This window comes from Struthio camelus, chromosome 3 (genome assembly GCF_040807025.1).
Source record: "Struthio camelus isolate bStrCam1 chromosome 3, bStrCam1.hap1, whole genome shotgun sequence".
NCBI classification, from domain to species: domain Eukaryota; kingdom Metazoa; phylum Chordata; class Aves; order Struthioniformes; family Struthionidae; genus Struthio; species Struthio camelus.
Window position 1 is genome coordinate 84,781,506 of NC_090944.1, and position 26,150 is coordinate 84,807,655.

Genomic DNA, 26,150 nt, shown 5'->3' on the forward strand with positions numbered 1-26,150 from the left:
GCATCCGCCGGGTGCTTCCCCCCTCCGCGCGCCCCTTGCACGAAGGGTCACGAAGGGGCACCAGCCCGCTGCGGCCACAGATGAGGAGGGGGTGGCCGGCCCCGATCCGAGGGGCCCTTGCCCCAAAGTTTCCCGCGTAGTTTCGGCGGGCGATGGAGCAGGGGGGGCGGCGGGGCGGGCGGCCCGGGGGCGCCGCGGGGGGGCGGAGGGCCGGCCCCCGCCTGCGCGGGGCCGCGGGGCCGCCCCGCCGCAGTCCGCCGGCCGCCGGGAGGAGGAGGAGGAGGAGGAGACGGCGGGGCGCGCAGGAAGCAGCGGGGCAGCCCCGCCGAGACGGACGCAGCTCCGCGCCCCGCCGCTCCCGCCGCCCCGGCCCCATGGCGGCGCCCGCCGTCCCCCGCGCCGCGCTGCTGCGGCTGCGGCGGCTGCTGCTGCTGGTGGTGGTGGTGGTGGTGGCCGCGCTGCTGCCCGCCGCCGCCCCAGGTAGGCAGCGCCGGTGCGCGCCCGCGGAGCGGGACGGGCTCGGGGCGCGGAGGTGCCCCGCGGCGTGTGCGCGCGCGCGCGTGTGAATGCGCGCCGGCACACGCGTGTCGCCGCCGACCTGTGCCCCTGCGCGGAGCTGGGGAGGGGGGGGGGGCTATGGGGTGTGTGCCGTGGGGGCTGCGGGCTGTGTGCGTGCGTGATGGGGGTGTGTGGGGTGTGTGTGTGTGGGGCGGGGGTGTTGGGGGTGTTATTATGGGGGAGCTGGGGGCTGCGCGCTGTGCGGGCTGTCGGGGCTGTTGTGCTAGGGCGGCAGCGTGCTAGGAGGGGGCGCTGGGGGAGCGTGTCGGGGGGGCGTTGTGGGGTGCTGCGGTGATGGGCGCGGGGTACGCGATGCAGGGCGTCGGGGAGCGCAGCGGGCGCGTTGAGCAGCGCCGCCCCCTGTCGCCGCCCGGCCCGGCCCGGGCTGCCGCTGCCGCACCATCGGGGGACACTCGCCCGTGCCGAGCCGGGCCGTGCCGAGCCGTGCGGGACTGTGCCGTTCCCGGCCGTGCCGAGCCGTTCCGGGCCGTGCCGAGCCGTGCGGGACTGTGCCGTTCCCGGCCGTGCCGAGCCGTTCCGGGCCGTGCCGAGCCGTGCGGGACCGTGCCAAGCCGCCCCCTTCCCGGCGGAGCGGGAGGTGCCGCGGCGGAGGCACCTGCCGCTCCCTGTGCTTGTGGCCGCCCCTCCGATGGGGCCCGGAGGTGTCCCGGGGGCTGGGGCGGGTGGCCCAGCCGCTCCCCGTGCCCCGCAGCGGGGGCCGAGAGCAGGCAGCGAGGGAGGGAGACCCGAATTAGTTTCGTCTCCGAAGCCTGGGGGCCGGGCCCTGGCACTGAGGGTCTCCAGGGATCCCTGTGGGTTTGTCATGCTGGACCCGCCTCAGATCTGCCAGCAGCTCCCCGGCTCTGCTGGCTGCGGGGACAGCCCCGGGGATAGGGGGATTCTGGCCCGCAAGGATGCGTCCGATCAAACGTGAGCTAAAGGCTTTCTTTCCTCTTGCACTTAGCCCTTGTATGCCTTATTCCTGGGTGCCAGTCCCTCTGTGATGCTTGGGGCCAGCTGAAGAGCCTAACTAGTTTGAGGGGTTTGACGTTGGGCAGCTCCTGTGCTAAACATCCCTTTTGAAAGCAAGGCAAGATTCTTCTTTTGTTTATTTCCACATGAAGAAGGGAGAACGTGTCTGAGCCTTGTGAATCAGATCCTTGGCCAGCCGGAGGGAGGCTGGAACTGTTCTCAGGATTTCCCAGACTCTTAGTACCTCCTTGATTTAAGCTGCTCTTGAGATCGGGTTTTGGGTGCGTGGTGGCAGACCTTCTCTGACCTTTTCAGCCTCCCATGTGGAAGTGGTGTACATTTAACTAAAGCCCTTCTGGCAACGTTTGCGCCTACAGGCAGTGCTGAACCCCAGAGCTTTTTCTGCTTATGCCCACAAGGTCTTTGCGCCAGAGCACAGCTAGAAGAAGAATACAGAGGGATGTAATGGAGGCATTTCAGCACCAGACTGTAGTTGCTGGGGACATAGTTGCCAGGGCAGTATGGGGACACCTGCTTCTCTGGACGTGGCGGCTATCCCACCTCCAGCTTAGTGCAGCAGCTACAGAGGAGCTGGCAAAGGATGGCAATGTCTCACTCCTGGGTAGTCCCAGCTGGGCGGCAGAGCCCAAGACTTAATGTCACCCACAGCTCTGAGCGCATTTTAGTGTGCATCTAACCAAATGGGAAAGATCTGTCTGACCTAGAACAAGGAAAAGGTCTCTGAGCCCAATATGAAGCCCCTGGCCCTCTCCTTCCAGGGCAGCTAAAGGTGCCCTGACCTGCGGGGTGCACAGTTGCAGAGTGCTGGCAGAGTGCACGTATGGGAGGCTGAGTGCAGCGCTGCCCTGCTAGTGAGTGCCAGTATGCCCCATGCTGTCTCTCTGTGACACGCTGTACCCATCTGGGTTAAGCCCGGGGTTTTTTTCCTGAAAGTGAGTTTGTAGTGGTGTTGCTTTGCGGTAGTGGGAAGTGGACTGGGAAGTGGATCTGCTGTCCCTGGGGTTGCCTTCTGGCAAGCGAGAGGAAAAGGAGGGAAGGGAAGAGGGGGAGCTTGTGAGCTAATAGCATGGGCAGCATCCCTGAGAAACATTGTGTCCTCTGAGGAAAAGTGTTGGGCTTTTGCCAAATACAGGCAGGCTTTTGCTTGTCTGAGTGTGTAATGTCTAGAGAGATTCCAGGGGAGTTTGCAACTTCACTGAAAATGTTGGATGTAACATCCACACAGTCTCTCTTCCTTTACAGTCACACACCAATGTACTGTTAAAGCAAGCCAATTTCTGAACAAACACAAATGTCTTGGCTTAGTGCTGTGTGTAAAGCACTGCAGGCTTCCCAGCTACAAACTGCTGAAATGCACCAAAACCTGCCCAAGTGGGAACACTGTGCTATTAACCCCTGGTGCAGCTGTACAGGACTCTGATGTGAGCTGCACATTTGCTCCTTGTCCCTGGCAGTGTGCAGGCTACACCGAATGGGGAACACTTTCCTTCTCCAGTCTGGAGAGTGGTTTGTAGGTCACTAAACCCTAAACCGTACCCTGAAGAAGTGCAGCTCAGACAAGAGGGGTGGTGGGCACTGGAGTCCTTCCTCAGAGGGTGAAAGCTAGCACTGAGCTCCTTTGCTGCCCTTGGCCCTGCTTTCTCATCTTCCATTTGTGTTTGAAATGATCTCTTCTGATTCACCTTTCTAGTCACTCTCTCTGGGTGAGCTGTCCCAAATTCAGGGTGCGTTTCCTGCAGCTGGACACCTCAGAGCCTTTGCCTGTTGCTCTGTTGACACCGGGCTCTGTGGCTGGGAGATAGGGAAGGGAGTCTGAGCGAGGAAGTGAAAGAGCCCTTCTGGAAAGAAAAGATTTGCCCTGTGAGGTCTAGCATCAGACTTTGACATTGACTTTACTTCTGTTTATCAAAATGGAAAGTCTGTGTGGCGCCTGTGCCCAGGATTGCTATGGGAGGCCTCTCAGGCCAAGGAAGCGTTAGAGATGGGTACTGTACTGGAGCCAGTCTGGAGGGGAGATCCCTTCTGTGTATTGCCAAGAGAGATTTTTGTTGCTTACTGCCAGATCCTTCGTGTGGAAAGATGTACGGCGCGTACGGATGGGTGAGTGGCGGAAAGCTGTCCTCCTGTAGAAACCCTCATGGGTTGCTTTTATGCAAAGCACATTCAAGTATCATCTGTGGCAAATGGGAGAAATTTGGGAGGAACATCAAGAAGAGGCTGAACTCAGACTGAGAGCCTTACTGACAACAGAACTGACTCTCATTTTTCCTCCTTCTTGTCTAGACTGTGTAACATAAACAGAGAAAGCAGAAGGGTCTCCAAGGGAATTTCACTTCATTCAGCTCTAAGGAATGTATCTTCTTGGGTTATTTAGGACAATGCTGTAATGTTCTTAACTGCATGGCTCTGTACCGGTCTTTGGATGTGTCAGAGGTATAAAAGCCCCTGTGCTGGCCAAGTCTGTAATTCCAGCTTTTAAGTAGCAGAGACAGCACAGGGACTGAAGGTGGCTGAACGTACGGTGAAGAAGATGCTTTCAGAAACTGCGCTATACAGAAAATAGAGGAGGATTGAGTAGAGCATGGAGAAAAGCGGTAGTATTTCTAAGTCAGCAGGTGTCTTAAGGTGGATAGGAGGCAAGTGGAGACTCAGTAGTAAAAAGGGACAACATATGAAGGAGGTGCTCCTCTGCTGCAAGAGGAGAGAGGGGGAAACAGGACATAGCATGTTTTTCTCTCTGCCTGAACAGGGAATGGTATCTTGTCTACATGACCTAGTGCATTGAGTGAGCATTCACACGCCCAAGAAGTAGAGCTCCCCTCTTGGACACATGCAGTGCTCGAGTGACATTGACATTTCTCATGCAGGACACTGAAATGGTAAATGTGGCTTATAGGTCTCAGGATAACTGGAGTGGACTCCATGTCTACTCTAAGCTGTGTATCTGTAATCAATGGGTGGTCTGTTGTCTTGAGATCAATGGAGCAAAGCCCTGTTTGCACCAGGTTCAATTTTTTGGTGGTCTCTTAGGACCAGCTGTTTCTCCAGCTGGCATCTGGGGCTCTGTGTCACCCAGCTGTCTTCTTCACTGGGAGAGTCCTCTGCCATGTGGCTAAGGTGGCATCAGGCTGTGCTGGCACCAGGCATCTCTTACAGTTACACTGGTACAGTTCACTTATAACTGGGAGTCCCACAGTCCTCCCTGACAGGAACCTTTTCCTGACCGAAGACAGCCTGTGTTTGGTACTCTGAGTGTTAGGGCAAATATTCGAAAAGCTGCCGTCAAACCAGAACCTTTTTCTTTTTCTGCTTTTGAAATCTTGAGATCCACTTATCTTGCAACTTGAGTAGTGCGTCTTCATTACTCAGTATTACTGAAATCCCGTTTAGCCTGCACAAATGAACTATTTGTAGCAAGGTGTATGCATGTATCATAACATTTACCACTTGGTTTTTGTGCAATTTCTCCTAAAGGGTGGAGAGGGTGAGCTGATTTTTAACTATGCTTCCCATAGACCACTAACACATTAATGCTTCAGACGTTTGATTCATCTTCCTCTCAGAAAGTGGAGTGCTGCAATTTTCCCTGTAAAGCTGCATACATTCTTCACTCTTTCTTCTGTGCAGCCTTGAGAGGGCGCTCACAGCACTACAGACTCTGCAGAGATCTCGATTAGGCAGGTACCAGCAGTTGCTATTCTGCTTTTCTCTCCCACAAAACACCTCTTGTCTATTCTTTCTCACAGCACTGTAAACAGTTTTGCTGGTGTGTTATGCTACAAAAGTGTTTTTATACTTTCGAGTGCAGTTGGAGTTTTATTTACTTGGAATTCTGAGTGCTTTCTTTATTCCCCAAAAGCATAGATCGCTTAACGTCTGCAGCCTGTGCTGCCTATTCCCTCTGCTCAGCTAAGGAAAGAGAGCTTAATTTCACAGGTGTGAGACATTGAAATCCCGACTAAATAAACAGTGTTTGAAGCTGGAGAGTTCCCTTTTCTCTACCTTATTAGGAGCCCAAGTACTTTGCTTTCATGTGGGCTCAAAATCTGTATTTTGGCTATGTTTGAGCTGATGGGGTAGGTTCTGAGGTGGGATTTGTCTTAAGTCTTCAGGGTAATAGAGGAGTGATGGGTCCCATGAAGAAGTGGGAGGTAGCCCAGAAGGTCCTTCTCTATGCGTGACCCAGTATAAAGCCTCTGAGTCAGGTTTGCATTTGTTTATATGTATTTGCGATACCGTCGCTTACTCTGCTGTGCTGTTGGCTCCAAAAGCCTACTGTCTGTGTTGAATGTTCACAAACTGCAGTGCCAAAATAAGCATTGCCAAAATCAAGACAGTGGCTTAAAAAGTACAAGATTTAAAAAATAAGAACTGCTGAGAACTTTTGCTCTGCTGTCTGTTTTCCGAGTCTTTTTTTCGCACCCTGTATATCTAGGAATTTAGAGGAAAAGCACAGGTTCGTCTGCATCTCCACTGCCTGCCTCTTTCCAAAGGGGCATTTAAATCAGCAAAGGTTTTTTGCGCTGCCTCTGTATCTGGCTAGATTGACTCCTGAAACTCTGATCCCAACTCTCAGGCTGGTTTTTAGCTATATGCACCTGCAGAGCTTGTCTGTGGCACCTCCTTCATTGGATTCATTTTCTCTGGGGACATACAAGCACCTGAAAAGTGTCAGATTGACCTGGTTCCTCTTTAAATGTTAGACAAGCTTATAATGAAAAGGAACTTTTTTGATAGTGGACCACTCAGTTGAGCACTTAACTGCAATCCTAGAAAACAGTGTCACAAAGAGCCACATCAAACAGTATTTACCTGGTGGCTCCTTCATTGCCCAACCTCGGCTTATCTAGGGAAAGGGGAGGTTGTGCCAGCAACTAACATGTCCCCCATCCCCAGCAAGACCTCTGTGGGGCAGCTGGGTCCCCTCCACTTCTTTTCTCTCTGATGTCTGCCTCTCTTCAGACCTCTCTTCCTACATCCTTCTCTTAAAAGGCATGCAGCTTTTGGGTTTCTGACAAATATAACTCTGTGGACTCCAGTTCCTCCTCTCCAGTTTCCTGGGATTGCTCTGTGAGATACAAAATGAGGCTTTCTATCTTCCTCTGCCCCTGAGGCTTTCTGCAAATGTATATTCCCGCTGCATTCCTTACGTAGTCCATTTCTTTAAGCTTGAGCGTGTTTCGTACAGTTCACAACATTTTCACGATGGTTAAAATCCTTATAGGTTATATCATACGTTTTACGAGCAGTATTCACCATACGTCCCTCTCATTGAACTCATAACCTCTGGCCCACTATTAGCTCTTCATAAATTATTTCTATGCTGTGGGACATGGGAGCTCTTTCCTCATGCCAAGTCTAGGTGTGTAGGTGTGCATCCTGGCTGTGTTACACCTCTGTGTTGGAGTTTGACCTGGAAATATGCTGCCTTTGCCCTCTCTCCCCTGCACACTGGTTAGTGTGGGAAAGAAACTCAGGCTAAAGAGGAGCTGGGGTGTGCTGCCTCCAGGCCCCCATTTGGGGAAAAGGGATGGCAGCGTGTGCTGACACAGCCGCAGAGATGTCGTGTGCTATACACGACACAGACGTCGGCTCTGGCATTGGTGCTCCCCATCTCCTCACTACCCCTCTCCCCATGTTTTTAGTTTTTGGCACTGCACCTCTGACACTCACTTTTAAAAAACGGTTGAAATGGAGATGGCCCTGTAATCCCTGTACTCTGAGGGTGAGGAAACTTCAGCCTTTGTGGGGCTCGCAGTAGGATCATGAGTGTTGGCAGCAAAGTGTCTCAGCCTAATTCCATTCACAGTGTGCTACATTTTGAATTTCCCTTCCCTTTTCTTTGGCCCTGATTCAGGAGGTTATTTAAGCATGCTAGTAGTCCCACTGAAGCCAGGGAGGCTCCTCAGCTGCCTAAAGTTATCCATATGTTCAGACGCTTTGCTGGACTTGGTGCCTGTGCTTGTAGGAAGAGTGCATGGGGTGCTCGGTGCTATGCGAATGCTTGCTACTGCCCCTCGTTCTGCGCTCAGCACCATGAAACATTGTCTGGGACAGTGCAGTGAATTGCTCTGGGAATAACAGCAATGCTGGTGGCATGAGATCTCCAGTGTGCGTGTAGCAACAGCAGAAGGCAAACAACCACCGCAAATGAAGGGAAACTGTCTTTAAAATCCAGAGCCTGTGGGAGGCTTGCGGGGCTTGGTGTTCCAGGATGGTGAGTGGCCTTTGTGCCAAAGGAGTCTGAATAAACTTCAGTGCCTCTGAAAATTGGTCTGTGTATGTGGCTCCATTTCAGTGTAGGTGCTTACGTTTCACATAGTTGGTCTATAATGCAAATAGCCCTAACTAGTGGGGGGATTACTGAAAGGAAGAAAAGACTCTCATCATGTAGAAATTGTATCTTATATAAAAAGAGCTTTTCCTAAGCAAAAAGAATGTCATTAGTTACATCAAATGAAGTACTTAAATCTTATGTTATAAGGAAGTCAATCCAAGCGTCCTTGCATTGGAGGAGAACCTAAAAGGTATATCCAAATTTAACTATGACATATTAGAATGTGGTCTGGAGCAGTCTACATTTTAAATAAGCCCTCTTCAATGAGTAACTTGATCATCAAATCAGCTCTTCATTAAACAGAGCAAATTACCCTTTGAGAACTGTGGTGTGTATTCATATTTCATTGTTCCAGCTACAGCTATTTTGGTGTTACTCAGTCATCAAGTCCTTTTGGTCATCTTACAGCAGTTCTTGTTCCAGTAAATCTGACTCTTGTGTTCTTCTGGTGTTAAACTGATTGCTTTTCCACTGGAGGAGTTGGTCATTTTTGAATGTATATATCTGCTATAAAATAAGAGGCAACTCTTCAAATGGTTATTTGTCGTCATATTTATTATATAGTTGGCTACAGTTTTTTGACCGAAGCTCCTTTTAGGGAAAAGTGAAGAATTACTGGAACTGGAACATTAGTTTCCCCTAGTCATCTCAAAAAAGAAGGCAAAAATAAGAGAAAATAAATTGTCAACATCATTTGTTTTAGTATTTCGTAATGAAGTCCTTTCTTCCTCCGGTCAAAGTGGCATCTTTGGAAGGACACAGGCAATGGAAAGTAGTTTAGTTAGTAGCATGCAGCAACTACTGGTTTGCCTAAAACTCTGGCCACAGAAGCAGCAACTGTGGCAAAAATCACACCGCCATCGCTGGTGGTTCTCAGTGGCATCCAGGACCAGCCCACAGCGTGGGGGAAGCAGGCAGCCACGGCAGCCAGAGGTCCCGGCTGTTCCTGCTGCGGAGGGGGGCTGTCGTGGTGTGGAGGGCAATGAGAGGATCCCCCCTCGAACTGCCCTGCCGCCCCTCTGGTGGCAAGCCTGACATCCTCAGGAATTGCCCTCAGTTGTCTCTGCTGGCTGCACCCTTTCCCTCTGGTCCTTGCTTTCTTGTGCAGAAGTAGCCAGGCCTCATGTTTTTCAGCCTTGGGAAGCCAGCATTTAATTTTTCCTGCACTGCTGAGAAGCCTTGGGCCAGCTCTGAGAGCATTACAGCACGCAGACTGTGGGCAGATAGATGAAGGGCCAGATTTAGATGCTGTTTTTCCTGCTGGATAGTGTCTTGCTTCACATGGCAGCCCTGCTGAGATATATAATGACATCAGAGTCTGGCCCTATAGGAACAACTGAACTGCACTTTCACATAGTCTAAATGTCTTTCCCTTTCATCACCTTTTGAAGCCATGCCAAATTTGGTGACATAATTGTATGTTTTTTAGTGCTGGATCCTTTGCAGATGGCCCCTCAGCTCACGCACTGAGAGGCTGTAGCAGTTTGAAGCAGACAGGTCTCAGGACTTGGCAAGAGACGTGCAGCACTTTGTAGGAGCAGGTCCTCTGGATCCTGTGTTGTCAGTGTTAAGATCTATGTCCGCTAAGCTTTGTATCAACTTCTGTCATAGCGGTGTCATCAGTTTGACGTTTCTGATATCCCAAAGTAAACGTATTATAAGCAATTTAAGAGCAAATGGCAGTGATGGAAAGGCTCTATCTGGCTTGGCTGGACTGAGACTAACCTGGTTTCAAGTGGCATGTATTTTTAATCCACGTATTTGATAAATATCTGAGGTCTTCTTACTGGGGAGGTAGACTGGGGATATGAAGACTTAGTTTCCTGCTTAGATCTGAGACAAACTTTCAGAGCGGCATCTTGCCTTTCCTGGGCTTCAGTTTCCCTGTTTTTAAAAATGGAGTGAAAGCTTTTTTCCACAGTGTGGTGGCTGAGTACTGTTCAACCTAAGCCACTGTTTTCTTCTACTTGGAACTTTCCAAAACAAGGGGATGTGACCAAAATCTTCTGAGAGATGCTCAGTAGTATCTCAGCAGGCTTTTAGCAAATCTCAATAAAAGACTGCTAGTTTTTTGCTGTTCTTGCACATGTCATCCCTGTAATGCAGTGAGCTCACCGTCACTTGAGGAGGAGAAAGTCATGGGAGCTCAGGGTCCCCTCGGTAATTTTGGAAACAAGTTCTGGTTTTCTCTCTTCTGTAGACTGCCTGTGTATTGTGCTGTGATTTTCCAAACACTTACACACGTGTTTATCTCCCACATGCAGTTCCTGAAATTGCTGAACATAGTTGAAGGAAGCACGTGAATATTATTTTGCTGGATCGAGTCTGCAGACTCGCGTAGCTTAATTTCCTTCTCTGAAATCTGGCGATGTTAATTTGGCTGTTCCACACAGCAGAACACGTGGGGATAAATTCAGCTCAGTGATCAGATCGTGTTTCTTTGGTGAAAGAGGCTAATAGCACAGATTTGGAGAGCATGGAATTGTACTTGTAGCCCAGCCCTCACACTGTTCATTTATTATAGTCGGTAAACTTCAGAGTCTAATTGGGACTGTTTAAAAAGTGATCTTTGGTTCCTGCTGTTTTTGCTCGACTTCTCTATTCCTTGTTTGTTTTATGAGTGAAATGATTTATTTTCAATCTATATACTTGCTACATTGTATGATGTTACAGCAACTTCAGCGATGCTGGAACCCTGTTGCTCAGGTTTCAAGTCCAAAGGTGTATGTACGTAGAGGAGATGGGGCAAGTTATACTTGATGTACATGGGTGACTCCGCAGAGACCTGAGTATCTGTTCTCATCCTGATGGCCCACCAAGAAGTTCCCAAAGGAAGGCTTTTGATGCTGATAGCTGCTCCTCAACACTTAAGACTTGTCATGCCCTTAGAAGTGCTACATACGTCTGCAAACACGATAGCTTTCCACTGCAAAAATAGCTCTTTAAATTACTTTCAGTGAGAGGTGGTGAGCAGTATGAGACATTGCAGGATCCTGCTCATGTTTGGAGCCACACTCTGTAGGTTGGGATGGAAACCTGCAGCTGATGATGTGACATGGGAATGGGAATGACAGTGTGAAACCTTGGAGGGATGGAAATAGACTTCAGATCACCACTTTACTAAAGTTAAAAGAGAAATGGCTTTGTATTTATTTAAATCATTCCTTTGTAATGGTGACAAGCCAGCTCTTAGCAGGGCTGGCTTGCCTAAAAGAGAGGGGAGTAACATTTTAAGACATAAACAAGAAAAAAATAGAATGACTTTTGCTTGAGAAAGTTTGGCATTGACAGTAATGTTTATATCCCAATAGCCTTTGTAAGGTGGCCTCACTCTTTTTTAGGAAACCTAGCTGTGAGTGCTGGAGTTGCTTTGCAGTCAGATGGGTTCGAATCAGTTTGGGGATTGCTTGTCTCCCAGAGCAGAGACTATCCTGGGTGTGAGGATTGCTCTAGGCTGAGCTTGAGATATGATTTCATACTAAAAGGATTAATGCTAGTTCTTTGGCTGCAGTAGGCAACACTTTCTGCATACATCTCCTTGATATGCAGTTACATATAAACCACTGTCCTTGTTCCTGGGCATCCCAAAGGATGCCCAGAGAGAGTGGAGAGAACTGAGGCAAGAGCTGAAGTGATGGATGGACCTCAGGGACTGATAGGGGAAGCATCAGAGTAGCACTGAGTTAATGTAAATGTTCCTGAATGAAGAAGGTATGTTTTTAGAGGGGGGGGGGATTCTTTTTAGCATGTTGGCACCATTCCACGTGCTGCTTTCCTTGGAGAGAAGGAAGGCTTTTTTTAAGACCAGAGCCCTGCAGAACAAGCTGCTAATTGCAGTGAGTAAGGATGGCAGAAACAGACCCTACGATTCCAAACAGAAGAGCCTGTATGAAATTAGCCATAGCATTCGTAAGATTGTTGGCAATGAGAAAGGATCCATTTGGTTTTCACACACAGCAAGAGGGGCTTCCAGTAAGTATACATTTTCGGTTGCTTACATTGTACAAATATTATTGTTTTTTAATTATTATTATTGTTACTAGCAGTCCTTATGAAAAATGATAGGGCAAAGAGCAAAACTTTGAAATGTCTGCAAGAGTTTTGAAGTAATTTGGGGCCCCTTTGTACAGAAGGAAATCACTGGGTTTCAGGAAGTTTTGCTGCTTTAACAAAATGTTTGTGCTGTTGAACGGTAGCAGATGGCCAGCCCATAAGACAGTAACAGACTACTTAGCTACTTGTAGAGCAGTACAAACTTCTCAGCTCTGCCAGTATCAGCCAGGCTTGGTTAAAGGGCTCACAGCTAGGGCGTTGTTTTTGCTGTCATTGCAGGGCTGCTGCTCCAGCATTGGCCATGCAGGACATCCAGATGCAGCCTGGCCATAATTATGTTGAATAACATATCCTTTCATGCCGTACCAGTCTAGTTGAAGCCTTGGGATGGTAGAAGATGTTACTGTTATAGAAATAAGAGTTGATTTTCAACAGGAACTCATTACAGGAGCTGGCTAGGGTTTTGAAGAGATGTTCACAGCTCACAAGCCAACAAGCAAAGCAGGCAGTGCCAGATGGGTGTTACTTTGATTTATTTTGCCATTTTGAAAACTTGGTTGCCTCTGAACTGCCTGGTTGCCAGCTCAGTGTCAGAGGGTCACTTCACAGCAGTCAGATGGCAGCTGTTAGGCTGTGTTCATCCAAGCTGAATTTGAAGAGCTTCCTTTCAAAGTGAGATCTCTGGGCCTGGTATTTTCCCTTACAGTGCTTCAGTGGTATCTAGCACAGGGAAGGTCCAAATCCCATGGTCTCTGATTTGTCCTAGCAGAGATTAAAAATACAGGAAAAAGTTTTTAGGATTTTAGGACTCTAAAGCCAAGAATTAGCTTTAGACCTTTGCACAGTTGATTGTCTTAAAAAAAAAATCTAAAAGCAAGATCATTGAGTTGGGTTTAGATTCTGCTGACTCCAAATTTGTTGGCACAAGTAACAAAGACAATAAAAGAACTAGTAACAGTAAAATAATGTTTCTCATTGTTCATCCCTAATATGTTAATACTCCCAGAGAAAAAGGAAAAAAAAGACTGTGTTGTTGGGTTTTGTTGTAGTTATTTAACTGGCTTTTTTATTTTTGCGGTTGAGCCATTCAGAGCTGTGTTCTCATTGTGCCTGTGCCAGATTCAAGCCTGGTGACAATGGTTGGTCAGCAATTCTGCTGCTCCTTTACGTAGCAGATTACAGTGAAATACATTTTCCTTTCTGCACCCAAGACAATTGTGGGTCATCAGCTGCGTGGTGGGCATAACTTTTCTTTCTAGTTTGACGGAGGGGTAAGAATAACTATTAATTGTCAGTTTCTCTGAAATCTTTTTCCTCAGTTATTCTTTTTGCTCTTCCCTGCTCCTTTTGTTCTGTTTTTCTTTCCCAGGGTCATGGGTTAGGTTAACCTGCCTCAGGGGTGCTTTTACTTAACGAGCAATATCAGTGGTACTCCTTCAAGACAGCAGTCAACATTCACAAACTGAGATTGAGAGCAAAGAGCAGATCCTTCCACTTCTATGCGTGTATACGGATGCTTAATCTATTAATATAGCCCCTGAGGTTAATGATGATATATGTAACAGAAGACATAGTAAGGCTGAGTAGAGATAGTGAAATCTGACTCCAAATATTTGCTCTTTAAGGGAAAAAAAAAGAAAGTACAGTTAATTGTGCAGAACTATATGATTAATTTTCAGCTGAAACACTTAACTCCCTTTGGTAAGTTTCTGACCTCATTGGTAAAGCCTAAATAGTAGGGTAAAGAACCACATCTGTCCTACTTCCCATCTGATCAGTGTGGCTGATGACTGTTTTTCTGAGGACTATGGTAAGAATTGTGCTGTAGGCAAGATCTCACCAGATGCACGAATGTTATTACAAAGCCACCGCATTGCTGCACTCAGGATTCAGTGTGGCTGTCACAGTTCTATGTTCTGGAAATAAAAAACAGCTGATACTGGTTGGCAAACCTGTTAATGATGACTACTGCAATGAAGAGGCCTTTCTTCACTGTAAAAGCAAATTCAACAAAAGATTGTATAAAGGGTATTAAAGTCAGGAAAAATATATCTTCTATTCTCTATCCCTGTTTCTTAATGCACATATAGTATACCCTGTTTTCTTGTAGTAGCAGTGCCCCTTCCACCCTACCCCTCCTTCCACATTTCCCATTCTGGGTGCTAAAACATGGATCCATTTAGCAACCGCAGACAGCAGTTCATGCACACGGGTAACCCATGGCTCAGGCAGGCCGATACCTATGGCGTGTTGGAGGCTGAAGGTCAACCCTCTTCCTTCCTGAGACTTGTCTCCTGATTTGTACAGAGGTTTTGTTCACATGAAGGGTTGATTTTTTCCCTCTCAAGATGTCCCACTTACTGGATATTGCACTGGTCGGGGTGCTCTGTGGTGCACAGGGAAAAGGGAGCAGCTCTACACCTCAACACGAGAGGCCAAATTATCAGTTGCTTTGTAGATATTTCTGTTTTCAATTCTAGATATCCCAAGGCCAAACCAAGGAGGACGGCAAAGCTTTCACTTTTACAAACCTACAAAGCCATGGGTACATCTTGCCACATGTTCAGCCACCTTTCAAGGCTATTAATTGGTTAAAATCTTTGCTGACTATCCCAGCTGACAGTTGACAGACTGCAATGTGTAAACAAATGTGCTGATTACTCTCTTGGTTACTTACTTGAAATGAAGGCAAGTGGCTGCTGCTCTTTTCTTGGCCGTATCTGCTGAAGTATGGTAGGATTAGATGTAGAGTGATGTAGAATACAGCCCTGGACTTTGCATGAAGACATCACTTTGAATCTGTCTGCAGAGGTTTTCTTTCTGAAAATGAAATGAAAAGAAAAGGTTATTTATCAGTAGTGAGGATCTATGCCTATACATTTCTGGTCTGAGTTCAGGCTAGTGCAGCGTTACTGAAAATGGTGATGGTATTGTTCTGACCGTTTCCTTGACAGGTATTTCATGTAGTATTTATGAGGTTTGAACTTCGGGACGCTTGGAACATGTGCAGCCAGCTTCCCTTTTCAGAGTACAAAGCTATTCATATCTTTTTTGAAAGATCTTTGACTTTATTTATTTGACATTATTTGTTGTAATTCAGAAGAACCAGGTTTGGTATTATTTCAAGATATGAATTGTAAACAGTACTATATGGTAGATAGGTTAATGATATTTTAGTGTTTTTAATTTGCATTTTTGTAGAGAGGAAGAAACTGTGACTGTGATCTTTTAAGATGTACTTTTTGAAATCCCTGTGAATAAACTTCATCTCTGAGAGTTGCTAATGAGAGAGGACTAAAGGTGCGCTGACAGAGCCAGTATTTTATTGTTAGCAAACTTGCACTTTGAGAAACTCTCGGTCTTTTCTGATTTATGAACAGTTTAAAATGTGAAATAGAAATGGAGAGTTTTAACTTTCTTCCTTGAATGCATGATGAAGCTCGAATTCCTGTTTTCTGAGTTTGTGAGTCTGAGGAATTTTTGGCACTTTCTAGTGGAAAGTTAAACGTGCGCTTCAGCTAGCAATGAAATGGAAAGACTTTACATAAACATGTGAATCTCTGGTAGATTAAAAAATCTTTGCCACTATACAGGGTAAGGGAGCAGGGTTAGCATACATTTAGCTAGTTTTAGAGAGAGGTGTACACCCCCCGCCCCATGAAGATACTCCAGAGCTCTTAAGGAGGATGATTTTGTGAAGTTTCCAATATTCATAAAAGAGTGAAACAAAATCAGAGCTAGACTATTGAAATTGTCAAGCCTTTCAATCCAAAGCTAATCTTTGCTTCATAAGTTTCTCACTGACCTATTTTTGTGATAATCCCAGTTTTGTGATAATCCCAGTTTGGGGTCCCTGAAGAACAGTTTAAGCCATGAGTTTTTAGCTAGTTGTTACTGTTGCCTATTAAGAGTTATTAGCTTTTCCACAAACAACTAATGTAAACCATTTGGTCGGTGTTAAAGCGCCCAAAATGAATTGTTTTTTCACACGCTCTGGAGAGTGGGAATGTGAAGGTGAAGGGGCCTGAGAGTTGTCAGTTCGCTCCTGGCCTGGCAGCGTACCAAATTGGGACTGAGAAGGGCACCTTTTGTCTCCTGCTTTGGGACTTTGCTGCAGAAATGTCACTGAGGCCAACAGCTGGGCTATTGAAAAGGAATTACATGTTTGAATAGAAATATTTCATTAAATGGGATGAACTAAGCATTTAAAGCTTGGTGGTTTAGGGGTGCAGGTAGCCATTGCTCAGGACTGGAGAAAAAGCTGGTGGAAGTAGAGGGCTGTGCTGCTTGCTGTGAATTTCCAGAAGCGTAATCCCTATCTCCCATCAGGATAATTATGTGCAATATTTTCTTCAGCCTTTAAATGAGCAGGGCCTCATTCTTCACTTGACTGCATCTGTAACACCACTGATTTTAATGAGATTTCACTAATGTGAAAGGAGTGCAATGGAGTGAAGACTGAGGTTCCTGAGGAGTCCAGGTGCACAGCATAAAGATGCTGCTACGGTTTAGTTAGCCTCCTAATGAGCAGTGCAATTTTAGTAGGTGTGTTTTCCTCCTTGGAGATTTATGGCCATGCCTGCAGGAAGCAGGACACAGGTTTGGGTCACAGAGCATATGATCTTCATCTGGCTTGTGTCCCCTGCCAACCCACTTCAAAGCTAGCTCAGACTGCAGGGAGGTATGGAGTGGGAGCAGTGGTGAAGGGGACGCATGACAGCCTACAAACAATGCTCTTTCTTTTTTACTGCCTTGTCTGCGGGCACCCTTTGAGCCCACCTAGAGAACAATATGCCAGCTCACCTACAAGCCACACCGATGGGGGTGAGGATAAACATGGGTAGTCTGCACTGCGGTTACCTCAGACCTCCTCCTTTCCAGACTGGGCAAAGTGGCATCCTGCAGGCTCCATGCTAGCATCCATGCTGGAGAGAAAGGCATCTCTGGGGTGATGACCTGGTGCACAGCTGGGCCACCCTTTCAGTCTGGGCGCTCCTGGGTGGGAGGAGGAGTGCCATCTTCATTTTCAACTTAAAACAAGCTCTGTGTGTATTTGTGTGTGTGGAAACCTCTAAAGAAATCTCTCCCTTGGTGGCAGCATCACAGAAGATGAAACAGACCATTGAGATCAAGTCAGTCTGAGCAAATGCTTTCTCATATTCCATGTGTTCAGGATGAAACCACGAGAAACTTCATCTAAAAGCAGCAGTGCTAGGAAAAGGTATCATTTCTTCCTACTGCTGTGGTGGATTTTACCACGTGCTTTTGTAGCAGTGGTACATTCTTTCCCTTAGAAACACATTGAAAGACTGATATGCAGAAGAGTCAGCTGTCAGCATGGGAGCCAATATACTGTACCAGAGAGATTAATCCATCACAGTGCAGGATTTGCATTGGGTTTGCTCTGGAGCCGTGGGGTAGCTCAGTGTGGTCGTGCTGCCTCTAGAGTCTCTCAGGGACTCTTTTCTTCTTTTGCCCCCGTAGCATGTAGTCAGCGTGATCAACTTACTTCTTGCTGGCTGGAGTGGCCCAAACGCACACAGGGAGAGAAATGCGAAATGGGCTTTAAAGACGTTCTCTTTTCACTCAGAAGAGTTACTGTTTGTGATAGTAATGGACTTCTTCAGTGCTGAGCAGAGTGGGCATCCAGGGCCAATGCAGTAAAAGACTTTTTAGAGATGGTTGTGAGAAGTGTGTATGGCTAGTGAGCGCATATAGATAAAACATCCCCAGCCTCCAACAGTCTGTGACTCAGGGGTGTCCTGGGACAGAGGTGGTTTCCAAGTATTTAGCATTGCTCAGTAGATGTCTGTTCTGTGGTGTCCCTCTCTTCTTCTCTTCCATGGACAGTGTATGGTCAAGGCCTGAATATGCCAGCAAAATACCCATTAAATAGCAGTGTGGGTCAGGTGACCGTGATTTTGAAGATAAGACTGTAGCCGTGAGACTGTAAGGCTGTAGCGCTGTTAGCTTTGTGACGATGTTATGTTTCCTCTGTACTTTCCTGGCAGGTTTTTGAGATGCTGTGTTTAATTTTAAACTGTCAGAAACTTAGAAACTTCTGAGTAAATACACAAAGTGAATACGAAAACAAGAATGAATTGGAGATGAGAGTCTTTATATGCAGTGTAGAAAGACATGAGCTTTGAAGGGGCTAGTTTCATTCCAGACAACCTCTTGTCATGGCAAGAGGAGCTCAGTGTGGATTAATGTTCCCTATCTCTCAGGCAGTTTGATAGCCTTCACTGAATTTCTGACTAGGACTAGAGAACAGCCTATACAAGGATTATCTAGAGGAAAACAAGCTCTATTATCTTTGTCCCGTGCTTCTGTCGTGTTTGTGATTGATTGCAGTCAAATTAAGTTCAGGCCTCACCACTTAAAGCACCCTTAGGCTCTGATTTATCTCAGAAACAGGGTTTAAGATATTATAAGTTGATATTTGTGCTATTTCTGTAGTTAAATATCAACTGAAGCCAAGGAATGTGAATTTCTTGCCCGTTAACAAGGGTCTGAAAGTCGCAGGGAACCCACCAACTGAAACAGCCACAGGCCCTGCCGAGTGGTGCTGTGTCAGCACTGGGAAACCGCAGCTGCATCTCAGGGAAGAAGCACAAATATTCCCTTATTACTGAGGACGAGGGGACTGAAATTATGTGCATGGAATCAACTAGAATTAGTGACTTTGTCAAGCCCATTGACTGCTCAGGCTGTTCATGTTTGTCTTAGTAATGGTGTAAAAGAAATATGTTTTCATTCCTATTGTCTTACTTTCAACTTGTTTTTCTGATAGTTAATAAGTTCACCTTTTAACCAGCCTAATTTCCTGTGATGGGCATGATAAGGAAAGGCTTTCAGTGAGATCAGCCAGCTTTGAGTGAACCCTGGAGTACCACAGAGGTCAGACCCTCCTTGCCCCCTCCATTTTGAAGCATGGATAAAGGTTAGGCTTAAAATCAGTTAGCAAGGATTACAAGAATACCCATGTGTACAATTTAAACTCACTAGAATGTTACAGATATGACATTTTTTGTTAGCAGAATCAAAGTTTAAAGGTTTTAAGCTGAATTCTGCTTTTCATACTATCACTATTGTGCTTTTTGCCTAGGATTGTTCACTGGAGCCCTGAGGAATAGGCTCAGAATAGCCTCAGAGAGGAATAGCCTCAGAAAGTCAGAATTTATCCCTCTTTGTCCTGTGGGGGAAGAGGGATCCTTGTGCTGTTAGTTGTTCTGCCCGTACTTTCAGTTGATATGGTTAAACCACGTCAAAGAGAACAATCTTTCTCCAGAAAACAACAGAAAAAAGGTTATTTCTGCCAAATGAAGAACTTCAAATGTAAGCAAGCAAATGCTGTTAGGACCTTGACAGATGTCTTGGAAAGACTCCAGAAGGAAGATTAGAAAGACCAGTTCTAGCATGAAAAACATAGACTAATATCAACATGAATTAGATAGCTGGGTGGATGGAGTAGATGTATCTAGACCAAGGGATACTTGAATGGCAGATTTAAAAGCTGCTTTCCAATGTTGCTTTTGAAGTAGCTGGTCTTAAAAACATTTCTGAAATGGGTCTGCCAAATGTTCGGCTTTTCCATTTTTTGTTTATTGGGGAATGGAGAATAATTAAAGTTTTATGACATAAAAGTATATTCTTCGCTAACTGTTGCTCCATTTTCTCTAAACAATTGAAGACTTTATTGTAGGGGGGTTACAGTTCTAAATACTTTACGTGCTCTCATAGTCTCTGCTATATCTATCCATCTCCCTTTCGTTATTGCTGTCTTTTACTTGGAAATTTTCAATAGACTTGGTGCTGGAATAGGCTTCATGTTTTATTCTCATAGAAACAGCTGAGTCAAACTGTCAACTCTAGTTCTCCAAAAACTGAAACGGTGGCTTGATGTAAACCATATGTTTCGGAGCCCAGGGTAGTGCGCTTTGTGTGGGTTGCAGCAGGGAGCCCCGGGGAAGCATGCCATTCAGCCAGGAGAGCTCAGGACCCTCCTGCTAAATTTTACTGGACTGTCAAGGTGAGCTTTTTATCCTCTCAATGGACTTGAAGCTGCAATGACTGGCTGCTTTCCCTGTCCCTCTGAAGTGGGAGTAGGCTGCAAAAACGCTGGGTACACAGAGTGCTACCAAGGTTTCAGCTCATAGTGCACCAAAGAGCTTTGGATGAAGTCTTCAGTCAAAGACTTCAAATGCATGTTGTGAGGGATATTTTAAAGTGCTCCTGAGACAAGTTTCAGTCCCCAACTGAGAATCATAAATTGAAGATATATACTGCATTGAGATAATTATATGAAATAAGGCAAATGGGCTTTTTTAAGGTATACCTCTCTCTACAGCACCTTTTGAGATTAGTATAGCAAGGGAAAGATGGGAAAAACAAACTGTTCTTTTTGTTAAATAATAGCAGTAGTGAATCTAGGAGCTGAATGGCTCAGCGTGGATGACTTTTGCTGTTATTGCTCTTGGCCCAGCTGGAGAAACCATTACCCTATATTTTTCATCATTTGGTTTATGCATGCGGCAAAGCACAATTTAGCAGAGTCTCCATTCTCCCCTTGCATATCCAGACCCTGCCAACTGTCTTGTTTTTACCCTGTTGTCACACTGGCCATTTGTATGACCTGAGATCAGTGCCTTTTGTAGCTGTCATTCTGCATGTAAACATGCAGTGTGCACCATAGCAGTAGGCTTTAATCCGTTCCTGTGTTTCTGCGCTTGGTATATAGTTGTTTTTGTCTCAGGGTCTTTGCTGATGAAACCTTCCCAAGGGGTATGTCCCATATGTCCACACTGATATAAATAAAGCTTTCCATCTCCTGTAATGACAGATCAAGTCAACCGGTCTGATCTACAAGGCAGCAAGTTTACAAGGCAGCTATCTTAAAGGTGACTTAGAAGAAGAGAAAACCCTGTCAAGTAACGTGCAGACCAGATGCCTGTCATCTCTGCCTCGTACGCGGTCGCAATGACTGTGTACTATTGTTTTGCTACTTTTTTTTTTTTTTTGTAGTGCATATACCTGCCTGATTAGCAGCATGGTCACTGGTTCCTTCTTACAATTTACAGTTTTTGGTTGTACAAATATACTGGCAGAGTTAGGTGAGCAATGATCATGATTGGGAGCAGGATGCCAAAGGCAAGTCTTCAGGGAGAGCAGACAGACAATTAAACCCTAAGTCAATGGGAAGGAGCGACTTCTGTGTACCCTCATGTGACCTGATTCCAGGTCCCTGCAGGACATTGTTTAGAAAATAAATCTTTACATCTTTTGTGCTTGTTGCTTGGGATCCCGCTTGGTTGTACTAGCTCAGAGAGAAGCTAGTGGTTAATCATGAGATAATCATGTTCAGCTTGAGATACAGACCATGCTAAAGAAGCCTGGCAAGTTCTAATCTTTGGGCAGAGGATTTCCAGAAGAGAAAGAAGGAATTGCCCAGAAACTTTCCAAGGAAAGAAATGTAAGAGTCTTAGAGTCAGCAATAGCAGATATTGTAGGGGGTAACTAAATCATTCCTATTTACCTGCCCCTGCACATTGTAATGGGGAGGACCAACAGTTCAAGTGGAATGCTGTATGTTTGGGACCCATGAGACAAATTCGGATTTCATACAGCAGATAAGGTATCTGTGGAATTTATTGTCAGTAAATAATATTGAATCAAAGCACCAGAAGTCAGACAGGAAGGATATTTTTGTATCAGTTAAAGAACTTTCTGATTTCATGGTATTGACCAAAAAATCTAAGGAATATAAATGTGCTAGATAGGGTAGAAGACTGCTTGTAACTCCTCAGAAAATACTTAGATTCAGTAGGACGTCTCCTCTGCAGAGGTGTCCAGACACTTTGTGTGCTGACATCGCCTGCTCTGCCCTTGCAAGGGGTTCCCAAAGGCACCTTCCCTGCAGTCCTGCCTTTCTTTGGGATCAGTGAAAACACAGATGCTGGTCAATGCTCCTGCATGGATGGACGCTTGCAGATTGGGGCCAGGGCTCTTGTGTGCCTTGACGGTCCATTTAAGGCTGCTGGGGCTTTTTATCGGAGGAAGCTAGCCGTGGTGGTTTGGTCACTAGAGAAACTTGAATGGGCAGCGTCTGAAGGCATCGAATGAGCAAGCAGAAAGAGGAGGACAGCCCAGCCTATGGGCTCCGTTCAAAGGCCACCGACACAGAAGAGAACTTTTGCATTGACTTCAGCAGGCCCCTGGAGAATGCGTCAAGTAATATTAAGCCATCAGTAACTCACCATCAGTCCTAGTCCTACTGTACTTAGCATTCAGAGGGCTCTTCAAAGAAAGTATTGGAAACTTCTGTTAATACTGTCAATTTAAAGAATGTACATTGGATGCCAGGTAGCCTCGTCTACAGATTTGTAATGAATAGCTTCACATAAATCAGATATTACCATTGGTTACTGGTACTCTGCCCAAAACTCCTGGCCTGGGCCTGGTGAATTATGGCACGCTTTCCATTGTGCGAAGCAGGAACTGAAGAGTTCCAGTCCCTGCTTTCTGTGGCCAAGCAGAGTGAGTGGAAACGTGTTGAACAATTTTTCTCTGAGAAACAAAGGATTTATTTGGAACTTTCCTCCACTGCCTTAACTGATTGGCTTATTACCAGGAGGAGATCTGATGCTGAATGTACGAATTAGTGGCATTAAAAAAGCTGAGCAGTCCACATAGGGACAAAGTTGACAGGACTTTTTAAATGGTAGGGGACCTACCTACCCAGTAAGCCTTAGGGTGGATTTTTTCTCCTGTTTCAGTCCTTCTTTCTTTGATCCTATACTTGTACTCTTACACATGTTCACTGCCTTAATGCCATGGAGAGTCCCACTGGAACTAGTGATATGGCTTGCGCTACAACTGAACTTTAATAAATCATCAGATCCAGAGTCTTCTGTAGTTAGAGTAATCAGCACATCTTGATTTAGAGGGCCACATCAGCACTGTTTGAGCTGGCACACCAGTTACAGGAAATATCTTTGCAGAATGAATTCTTCTGAGGATGGCCCTGATCCAGCCCTCGCTGAAGTCAGTGGAATTGCTCCCATTTTCTCAACAGAGCTCGGATCAAGCTGTCAGCTAAAAATAAAATAAAAATCCGTTAATAATTTTCCAAAGTGACATGGTGCATTAATTTTGGGGTGGAAAACAAGTATCCTCTTGCAATGTTTGTCTGTCCTCTTTGTTGTTTGCTTTTCTGCTGATGTGGCTTTGGGATAGGTGTGTGAAGATAGGTAACAGTGAGAATACGTGAAAGTGGAGGACAAAGCTGCCGCCTCTGTGTGAATGGTTGGACCAGAAAGGTGGGCTATTCTATTTCTGTTGTGCCTCTGAGTGATGGTAAAATGCCATTTTGCTTTTGCTGTTGATGAATAACAAACAACTTGATTGAAAGCCTTGATCTGCACAAAAGAAGGCAGAGCTTTAGACATCTAGCTCTGCTGCTAAAACTCAGCTTTTCCCTCTTTCAGACATACCTTGTTTTATAATCTATTTCAGACAGGATGAAAAAATAAAATGGCACATCAGAATTGTCTCAATCCTTAAAATGAGTGTACAAAGTGATATGCCACTGGAAGGCTACAAACCTGGTGCCTTCTGCAGCATTAGGATCCCTGACTTTTTTTGCACCCTGGGCGACGATGCTGTCTCTGTTTCCCAAGCTGCAAAATAGGGGCAGTTGTACAGGCTCCCTAGGTTGCATTTGCCACGTGTGCTATAAACTTAAAAGTGTCTTTGAATATACATTTTTCAGCAGTTGCAGTTTAGGGGAGGCCAACCCAATAAGTGTTAAGAGTGTGAGTGTTCTACAAAGGGATTTACTTCATAAACGGAATTAACTGATTTCAGAGTTGCCGCCTGAAGAATAAAAATATAGTGTCTTTTCCTCCTTTCACTCAGTCTCTATCTCTTTTGGTAAAAAAGTGCAGCTGGTAGCTCTGTGGCACCTCCTCCATGGTGGAAGAGCTCAAACAGTCGTGAGGGTTCATGGCATACAGTAGTGTCATGTCCCAAAGAAATAGCTCAGAGATCTAGGAACCGCAGCTGGCTGAGATACTTTACTTTTCTAGCCCTGATGGTGGCTTTTGCGAGGCAAGCTGCAGGGTGTTCTTAAGCTAGGTTACTTGGCTCTGAAACTGGATTGCTCTTGCAGATTGGCAGCGGTGCACAGTTATTATCACAGAGGACAATTGATTGTGCTTAGGGAGCAGTTAAGGACTCCTTAAGTAAGACAAGGATCTACTCTTTGAGGAGGGTGAATGAATTGAGCAGTTTGACCCTCTTTATTTAGTTTTCCATATTAATTTTTTTGTACAGGAGCATTAGGCTCAGATCCAGGGTACAGAGTCAGTCTGTCTCATTTGATGCCTAGAACTTCCTTTAAAAATATATAAAACAAAAAAAACCCTGCAGCTTTCTGTTGCCATGTAGGCTATGATGATTTTTGGTACAGTCAGCCATGCCAGGATTTCATTTGCCAGTTGACGTTTTTGGTCTTTTCGAATGAGTACATTTGATCAATTTCCGATGTGCTCATTATCTCTAAGGAAATACAACTTCTCTTCTCAAGCTGTTACTTTTCCCATGACTGGGTTACGGTACTTAGTCTCCCAAACTTCTACCTGAAGTGAGAAGAGAGGTTGGTAGATGTTTATAGAGTGTATGAATGTTGTCTATGGACTGTTTGTCAAATATATGTTCTCTTTGCAGCAGAACACATTTTATGGATCCAGTTTTCCAGTCCTGAAGTAGTGACACATAGGAGGAAAATGCAGGAAAATTTTTGATGACTAGAGAAGGAAAAAGTAAATAATTAGTATCTAGAATTGAGGTGGTGAATTGACAGTGCATGATATTGTGGCCTCAGATTTCAAGAACTTGTTAAATTTATATCTTAAAAGGTTTTGATTGGTTGGGTTTGGCTGGGAAATGTTCCCCGCAATTATGGATTGATAACGAAGGGTCAGTACTTTCCTTTTCTTTTGTAGCTAACTTACTTTTTCCTTTGCTAGATAATTGATGAGGCCCTCTGAAGAATCTGTGTGATTTGGCAAGTGCAAGCTGCCTCCTTGTGTGGTTGTTTAGAGTATTTTCTATCCTAAGCTCAGACCTCATGCTCTGGACTTACATCATTTATAAAATGTTCTCCCACAGTCCTGACACAAACAGAAACTTTGGCATTACTAGTGGATATTTCAACTGTGAAAATCCAGTACCAGGGCTTTAATCAGCCCTGCATTTTTGGGGCCAAGATACTATACACAAATTCCTGTAGCTATAGCTAATGTTGGATTTCTACACTGAAGATAGCAGAAAGGAGTAACTCCTCCTCACAACTGTGAATATAGAAAAGGATTTAGTTTTATTCTAACTGCAGGTTAATTCTTTAGATGAGGTCTAAAGATGTTTCCAGGTTGATTTAAACTGTCTGGAGAGCAAGTCCTGAGAATTGTTAAATCAGTTTTGGAACCAATAATGAAAAACTTAGCCATATTTAAAGGGGCAAATAGTGAGGAGGCAGGGAAGAATCAACCTTCAGTTCTGCTAAACACTTGGTAGTTGATCCCAGTATTTATTAGGAAAGAAAAAAGGTTGGGGCGAATGGATTTGAAGAGCCAGCCTTTTCATTGCTACTGTTCTGGGACCCCATCCAGAATTTGCTGAAGTCCAGTTGACTTCCTGGGCTGCCAGAGTAGGTGTTAGATGGGGAACAGACAGCTGGAATCCTGTATGCTTTTAAAAAGCATCAGATCTAATGTCTTTGATAGGAGAATAACTGCTGAAAACCACAGGCACTGTAATAACTGGCAGCTGTGCAGCTTTCATGCTGATCTGAAATCTTATCTTGGGACCCTTTAAGGCCATCTTCCTCTAAGGATCCAAGCAGCCTGCTGAAGTTCAGACCACTGCAAGAGATCTGTGGTAGGAAGAGATGACTGGCAGGATCAGACTGCAGCTCAGGGAAGTGGTGGAAATGTTCCCCGCTGTGGAGGGGCCCTAAAAGTGAAGATTGTCCTGGTCCATTTCTGAATGCCCAATTGGCTGGGTTGGACCCAGCAGGGCTGAATGGAGTTGTGGTTTTAAAATTGGGAGCGAGCAGCAGTGCAACTTGTCCATCCTGCGAGGTGAGGGGTGGGTTAAGCTAGGTAGTGAGCGAGGTGTTGGGGTTTCTCTACATGTTCGGTCTTCCCCT

At 45.7% G+C, this 26,150-nt stretch overlaps 1 protein-coding gene across 3 annotated transcripts in view; it reads left to right on the forward strand.

Annotated features, from left to right (window-relative positions):
* Positions 1-272: 272 nt before the first annotated feature.
* Positions 273-26,150, forward strand: part of FNDC1 (fibronectin type III domain containing 1) — an 81,646-nt gene continuing 55,768 nt past the window's right edge. The window contains exon 1 of one of the 3 annotated variants that reach the window (XM_068938828.1): positions 273-480. In XM_068938828.1, the coding sequence (XP_068794929.1) occupies positions 375-480 (106 nt within the window). In that variant the 5' untranslated portion in view covers positions 273-374. The remainder of the gene's footprint in view (positions 481-26,150) is intronic. The other 2 variants (XM_068938830.1, XM_068938829.1) reach the window with 2 other exon arrangements.